The sequence below is a fragment of the Polyodon spathula genome, chromosome 4, assembly GCF_017654505.1.
Source record: "Polyodon spathula isolate WHYD16114869_AA chromosome 4, ASM1765450v1, whole genome shotgun sequence".
Taxonomy (NCBI): domain Eukaryota; kingdom Metazoa; phylum Chordata; class Actinopteri; order Acipenseriformes; family Polyodontidae; genus Polyodon; species Polyodon spathula.
This window is the reverse complement of record NC_054537.1, coordinates 20,894,709-20,903,324: the sequence shown is the minus strand read 5'-3', so window position 1 is coordinate 20,903,324 and position 8,616 is coordinate 20,894,709. Positions and strand designations below refer to the sequence as shown.

Genomic DNA, 8,616 nt, shown 5'->3' with positions numbered 1-8,616 from the left:
GTGTATCACAAACTTTAGGATTGATGTTACCTTATTATGGCATTGATTGTGGTGGGTGAAAATATTGTTGTTTTCCATTTTTCAAAATATTTTAACTATTTATTATAATGTTTACAAATTGCTCAATGACAAAAAGTTGACCTTTGTACCTGTTTAAAAAGTAATGTTTGATACAACTTTAGTTTCCTCACATGGGGGTAGATTAAATCTATTGCTATGGCAAATGTGCATTCTAGAAGCTGTGAATTGAGTGACTTAGCAGTTTGCATCTTCTCTTATGTAGCATCAGATACAAATGGGAGGGGAGATATATAGCACAGGAATGTTTTGCCTTTGGGAGAGAACCGTTAAAATGTTCACGAATCAGACCAACTTTTACTGAAATAAAAGAAAGGTCTGGAACCGCACAAAAACAAAACAAAACTAAAAAATAAACAGTAAGGTACCAATACTGGGACCCCTGTTTCTCATTTACATACCACAAACGCTCAAAAAGCACTCTCCAAAGCACCCCCACACTCTCCAAAGCACCCCCATTCATTTTTCAATATCTTAAAATATTATTACAAATCAAAAAACATTTATTTTTCTTACACACAATGAAAATAATTATTTACGTATATTTTATTTAGTGTTTATTTGTAATATGTATGTTGCTGTGGGAAATCGAACCCGCAAGCAACCTTGGCTTCTATATGTTTCAGCTTACCTGTTTCATGGTTGAAAACAACAGGTGGTGGTGTTTAGCAGGTGAGTTATATTTTTGGATTTGGGTATTTTTAGAACATAATGTTAATTGAATTTGGTTTTTCGGTCATTCAAATGCAGAACAATTAACATACCAATTCAATTAGGTCAACATGAGTACTGTGCGAGTAATAAACACCATGGGCCAATTCACATTGAATGAAAAAAAAACTATTGAAGCTTACAGAATTAAGCTTTAGTGTTGATTGCTTCACCTGTGGTCTGCATTAGTTAATTTAAATCAGTATGTTTATTGTATTTATATTGTATTTACATGGGCTCTACTTCATGTTTTTTTTTTTTTTTTTTTTTTTTTTGTCACTGAAATGTACAGACAAGTTGCATTGTTTTTGGAAAAAATTGACAGAACAGCAGACAAGTGACTCCCTAAGCACATTCTGCCAGTGTACTCCTGTTCAGGTAAGTCATTTACCGTATTTTAAATCTATATTATATATCTACTTACAGTCTGTTGTAGCCTGTTTATAATTAAATATTCACAGCATTTGATGGTATTGAGATCAGATGTGAAACCTGCATGTGATGCTTGTTTGAGCCGCTGGACAAAGCATTTAACTTTAGGAATTAATACAATGTTGAGATCAGGATTCAAACACTGTAAACCATTCAAGTAAATTGGTACCTAATCTAGTTGCTGTTATTCAAATAACCACCCAGGTAAAGAGAAGACTGAGAAAATAAGCGATCAGGCTCTATTTTGAGAAAATACGGTAAACAACATGAATCTGTCTCATGTGACATTATGTCCATCTTTTAGCAGCATTTTTAAATGTTTTGTTCCTTGCATTTTATCCAAGTTTATCAACACATCTAAAATATTTTTCTCCTTCATCAAACACCCATCAACTCCACAAAATATGTCTCAGTTGAAACTCAAGTGAAAGCTATAAACCTTTGTATACTGTATACACACATACCCATATACACATCATAGTTAAGTGGTGATACAGGTAAAAGGTAATGCACAACATTACCTAGATATTCTTTCCCCTTCAGATTTTCAAGATGTTTAATCCAAAAGAGGCTAATAAAGCTGACATTCCATTCTATATATCTACATATCATTTCTCTTTATCCATGAGTCTGTCTCTTGAACCAAGTTGAAAACCAACAAGGTCCAAACTCTGACTAGGGGTTAGACAATTAATATTCTTTAATGGTCATTTTTCCTGCTGGTGTCTAGGAGTTGGTATTTGGAACACGTATTTACTCTATTCGTATTGCATACCTTGCTGGTGTACAAATTCAAATGGCAGGCTTGCAACAACTGGACTCGTTAAGAGCTTAGACCGTAATGACTCGATTTTAGGCATTTTCAGCGACAGGACTTTATCGTCTTGAACCAAGATACACTACTTTTGAACAACCATAGCCAGTTAAAAAACACAATACGAACATCTCTGACAAGGACAAACGTACTGTCCAAACCAGGGAAGTGTGTTTGTTCTGTTCATAAATTTAAATTTAGAGTGATCGCTGCATTAGCCATGACCTAGCAAGTGCTGCTTATCATCATTTCCACCCAACCTGACACTCCCCTAAATCTGCTCAACACAAAACATTTTCATGCAGACCCCAAACCACAAATCCACCACAACGCTAATAGCTACTTGCCGTTACTTGTACTGTGGTAAAAGTTACACATCCATTCGTCTTCTTCACTATCGCAGTGTCACTGGTGATAAGCGAAACAAGTTCCTGATAGCGTTTGTTTCAGAATTTGAGTCAAAGTCAAGGATTAAGACTGCTGGTTTAAGTTACAGCTGTTTCTACAGCTATAAATAATAATAATAATAATAATAATAATAATAATAATAATAATAATAATAATAATAATAATAATTAAAGCAGCTGCTTGGTGTTTCTTCTCTTCATGAGAAAGCTGCAGAAGTTTTTACAACCATATGGAACATGAATATACTTACTGCCTTCTGGATCTTTCATATTTTATCTCTCAGGGCAACTGTAAGTATTTCCTTTTTCTATATTACATTTTTTTTTTTTTTGTATTTGACATACATGGATTTTTTTTTTTTTTTTTTTAAATTGCAACCGGCGAATGAATCAAAATGTTATACAGTAACTTCCTAATTTTAAATATGCAAATTAAGCCAAAGTCAAAAGTCACGTTTATTTTATTTTATTTTTTTTTTTTTTTGGGGGGGGGGGGGGGGTTTTGTATGACTAACGGCCTACTGATATGACTATTATTACATTGTGTATTTATTACACTGTGCAGACTAATGTACAACACGCAGTCTTCACCAATGTGAGACCGTTGTAATAGGATTTTGTTACCGATACTTTATCAAAACCACACACTTGTGCACCTTTACGATGCTACAAGTACGCCTGTATAATATGCCCTCCAGTAATACAACTTCAAAAATAAGTTTAAATAGTTTAAATTTCTGTTTAAATAGGTGCAAGCTGGTCATAATGTAAGTAATAATAATAATAATAATAATAATAATATAATAATAATAATAATAATAATAATAATAATAATAATAATAGTAATTCAACATGCTTGATTCAAATAGAAAGTTACAACAGTGTCCAAAACAATAATATATAGCATCTTCAAGTATCCGCTTGCTTTCTGTAGGACTATAAAATATCGTTATATTGTCTATGCAATAGATCTAAACCATATAGATCTACACTGCAGTTTTTAAATTATTTACAATTGTGACTTCTTGGGGTTTAACCTTTTTTTTTTTTTTTTTTTTTTTTACAGTTACTGTCAAATTTTCATAATCTAATCTACCATATTACTCAAAGAGCTTTATTTTAAGGAAGATGCACCTGACACCATTGTGTCAGCAGGCAGAAATTCTACAGACACCCCTGTGGCAATGGACAAGAATACAATTGACACCCCTTTCAAAAGACAAGAAGGGAGATAGAAAACAATCCTGTAATAGCAGCTATTATTTGTGTAGCCATTTCTAGAAAGGGGCTAATACCCTTTGATGGCTTTTGAAGATGCAATGTCACTTCAAAAGTCATCTGCATTACACCAAATTAAATGTTTTGTTTTGACATAGTTTATGTTTATTTATTTTGTAATATTCAAACCTCATTTTTTATATTCACTTGCTATTTTGTCTAGTCCTCCCTTTGATGATAGTGGATTGAATATGCTAGGCATGATTCTCAACTGAGCACCATATTACACTTGCTCTCTATGAGATGAATGCAGTCCACCATGTGGTAATTTTTATTCCTGTGCACAATCATTACACACATTTAGAGTGCTGTATTACATAAGAGGTCTGTTATCATTTTCAAATGAAAATGCAGGGTCCTCAAATGAGGACACTGGTGTCCTGCGGTCTGCATTTCGTTTGATCCTTTATATAGATTTCAGACCTCAAAATAGTGTATACAGCCTACTTTTACTTAATTATGTTTGGTTTTCCTATGTATACATTAGCTCTAAATTGTAAATATTACCAGAACATACCATATATAGTAACAAAATTGTTGATTTGTATAGTGTAGAAAAAAAAAAATTGAAATTGTGAAAGGTTCATCTAGTTATCTGAATTATCAGTTATCAAACTTCGGGCTCTTTAAATCTTATTAGCTTGCTGATTTTAACAAATGTTATAACATTTTTTATGAACAGTAGTATACTGTAACTATTTGTTCAGGGTAAAAATAGAACTTGTTTAAATATAACTGTGATGGGCACCATCACACGGGCTTCGCCGCAGGCCTACAACTTTTCTGTGATATCCCAAAGCAAGGGCTAGAAGGAAGTATAGTACAATGTATTAGTGATGGGAAAAGTGAAGCTTCCTGAAACACTGAACCCTCTGAATCATTTGGTTTACAAAAAGATTCACTGAGCCGAAGCACATGAAACGTTTCATGCTCTTCAGTGCCATCTCTTAGTAGACCTGCACAACTTGTACATTGAGAGTAAAGACAGCCCCCTATCTCCAGAGAGAATGCATTTAGAAAAGCGGATAATTGCACTGACATTTCATACACTTTTGACATACAATATCAAACAGATTCATTTAAAATTTTCTCGGTTATTTGGGCATCTATAATTTAAACAATTGTTTCAGTGTAAAGGGACATTTCAGTGCTTTTTCTAAAGACAGAGTTCGGTCGCTGCTTTCTTTGAAATTGGCTGGAATATTTATTTTAGATATCAACCACACATGCGATTAACCAATAAAACCTTCTTCAATAATCATACTAGAAATATATGTGTGTTGTCCAAACGAAAACAAGCTCTTGTTGCTTGAAATAAGACAATTTGATGAGACTGCAGCAACCATAGTGTGTAAGACGGTGTGATGCTTACAAATGGAGTATGTAGTATAACTCTAGCTATAAAGTAGATAGGTGGAAAATAGTGGGTTCGAATCCCTGCCGTTTGTGTACTCCATCCTTTATACACTGATAAAAGATCAGAGGATCTTTATTTTTACCAATATGTTCATGAAGTGCTGTTTGTACATACTTAATGCTTTTTTGTTTGTTGTTAATTTGAAAAAGTACATAAATGTTTATGAAATATAAAACAAAAAGCAGTATCTTGATTTAAAAAAAAAAAAAAATCAGCTACTGCTAAACATGGGTCACATGACCTAGTGGTTCAATGAACCACATGAACCTTTGCTTCGTAACATTGTTTGCTTCATTCCCATCCCTACAATTTATACTTTATTTTATTTTGAAATTTAGTTATTTTTGTTTCTCTCTTTATTATTATATATATATTTTTCTCGCCATAAATAAACTGAACACTTGTTATCTTGCTCTTAATTGTACTGTAATTATCGATATGTATTTTTTTGTATACCTGTAGGTCACCCTGGATAAGGGTGTCTGCTAATGAAATTAATAATAATAATAATAATAATAATAATAATAATAATAATAATAATAATAATAATAATAATAACTTAAATAAGAAAGTTTGGTTTCCGATTGTTTTCTTTATTTCATCCGGGGGATCTGGATTACCTACCGGCTAAAAGGGGCCCTGTGACAATAACATTGCGAATACATTGCTCATGGAATACATTGATCATTTATATACAGAAGCTTATGAGGGTTAGTAAACCTTTATGTAGTGTGACATCATAGCAGACCTATTACAGATAGTGCTGCAAAGGGTGAAAAAAAAAAAAAATGACAACATGAAAACATGAAGGAAAACCCTGAAACACAGGGCACTTCATTTATAATAGAGTTCATTCTTGAATGTGTACAGATACACACACAGTCTGGAAAGATGCATGTTAGATCCCACAGCTGAGTTCACACAGCTAGGCTGACAACAAGCCAGGCAGTCGCGAGGAGAAATTAAAACTGGCAAGCCAACCATCTCACTTCAGACGTCAGCTGACTTTCGGAAGAGCATTTTGCATGAGACTTTTTCATGTAAAGAAAAAACTGCTTGGAATACGACCTGGAGGCAACTGGTCTCTCACTGGTGCCTCGTAATCAGTGGAGGTGAACCTTGTGAACTAGCCTGTACTTGTGCGGATTGATTTGAGGTTTTTTAAGAAGCCTGCTAGAGCTGAACGCTGACTGGCTGATTATACTGAATCGTGATAGCAACTTCAATGGACAGCAATAAATTAAAAGAGGCTGTATTTTGTGATCAGGTAGAAGCCTTAAATGCTGTAAATAATAACATTGGGTCTTTGCTCTTTGTCTTTAGTATTGTCAATGATATTCCCATGTCTTGCTAAAAACTTTGAGAAAGTACACAAAAATGTGACTTTGAGTGTTAAGGAAATTGTTTGATTGTAATATACTTACTCTAAATTTAAAAAACCAAGGCAATGATTTTTGGTACTAATGCTGAACAGAGAACAATAACAGAACAAGCACTTGTGACTAGTTAATCGGGGAAGCAGCTCACCGCAAAGGGGAATGTATGTGTGTGTTATTTATTTTATTTATTTTTTACGTGAAACTTCAAGCCCGCTGTATGAGAGCAACTTTGAAGCCATCTTATAAAAGTAACATGGATATCCTAATGTGTGTACTGCAGCATTTGAATTAATGTGTTTGTATACCACCTTAAAATGACACACACCCTAATGAGCCAGCCAATGATCTGAAAAAATACATTTGTAATTCTGTATTTTTTTTTAATTTTAATTTCTTTAAATCTTTCTAGGTCTTGGGAAGGCTACATCCGGAATGTGAATTTATTTTTCAACTGAAAAAAGATCAACAGAGATGTCTAAAAGAAATTGCAGAAAATGGAAATCACACAACTGAAGGTACTTAGCAAAAATGCAGTGTACTGTTATTACTACTAAATATTGTCTTTTTTATAACAAACTAGAAACTGGGAAGAAAAACATAAGTTGTGGTACTTTTCAAAAGTTCATAAATGAATAACAAATAAAGGAGAAAGTGACGAACAGTATAGGGAAAACTAAATTGTAAATTACCTTTAATTTAACTTTAAACTTTTTTTTTTTTTTTTGAGAACTGTGGCAAAGTGCCCACCCCGTGTGTATTTTGTGTTATATGTTGTATGTTAATGTTGGTGTATAGTCATTGGTACACGGGATATAAACGGGTCTGTGTAACACGAGTGTTTAAAATGTATATTTGTATTTAGGCACGAGGATTGCACAGCACTTCACGGCAAGTAAAAAGTAATAATATGTGAGCACGAGGAATTGCACTTTATTAATTCACGTGCAGTTGTACCGCGACTCCAATTGAATGATTGATTAACAATCAAGTCTCAGTGCAGCTGCATAAAAGCAGCATGTTTCACTCACTCGGTGTTGTTGTGTGTTCGGTGAGTGGAGAACGGGTGTGGAGACAGAGGTTATAATAACAAAATATTAACGTAAAGTAAAATATCAGCTCACCGTGTTGTTTAGTGTTAGTCTGTTTTGTTTGTCTGTTTATTTTGGCTATGAGTGCTGTGTCCTGTGTTTTTGTTTGTCTTACAACCGTTTATTTTCTGACTGTCTGTTCATTTATTAAATGCTAAGCGAGACCATTCGCTCAGCTCCACCAAACTCCACCTCTCTGTTTATTTCCTGGTTCCTGTTTCTGGTAAGACGTCCCCCACTCCGGCCATCTTTGTGACAAGTACTTACAAGATCAAGAGTTGATAATGGAGGAAATAATGGGTGGTAGGGTAATGTGTACTCCATTAAGTACATAACTACAACATTCATCTTGTAAAACACTGATCAATGTACTCAAACACAATACTTGAGTGTCCCTTTCACCATCAGGGTTATTCAGTGTACAGTTTCAGTATATGCATTTGCCTTTTCAATGACCCTGTGGCAAGATGGCTTGGTGGGTGACGTCAGACCAGACCAGTCAATACACACAGCAACATTACTGCGGGGTGTTTTAGATACGTTCCCCTTTCTCTTTGTCGTCCTTCTCCAAACAACCAACCCTATCAGCAAAAAGCTGCTGGTATATATATATATATATATATATATATATATATATATATATATATATATATATATATATATATATATATATATATATATATATATATTAAATATATTACAATTACTAATTAATAACAACAATAATAATAATAATACTACAAAAGTTATACAAATAAACATAGGGGCGGGCGTACCTCGTCACTGACCCCAATCCACATTTCTATGCAAAATATGTTTTTTTCTCATGCATGAATAATTGTTGGAATTAGATGTGCTTTCACTATACCTAAATATATCAAGTTATATTGTCATGTAATGCGTTTTCTGGTGTGTTGTCTTTCTTCAACTGTATGCATCTGATTAGGGTAGACAGTCAGTCATGATAACACCATATCAAGCTCTTGTAGAGAGAATACTGGTTCTGAAGTTC

At 33.7% G+C, this 8,616-nt stretch overlaps 1 protein-coding gene across 1 annotated transcript in view; it reads left to right on the top strand.

Annotated features, from left to right (window-relative positions):
- Positions 1-3,963: 3,963 nt before the first annotated feature.
- The window catches only part of LOC121313803 (growth hormone-releasing hormone receptor-like), a 39,991-nt gene continuing 35,338 nt past the window's right edge, over positions 3,964-8,616 (top strand). Inside the window, exons 1-2 of the mRNA XM_041246597.1 lie at positions 3,964-3,984; positions 6,926-7,031. Coding sequence (XP_041102531.1) covers positions 3,964-3,984; positions 6,926-7,031 — 127 coding nt within the window. The remainder of the gene's footprint in view (positions 3,985-6,925; positions 7,032-8,616) is intronic.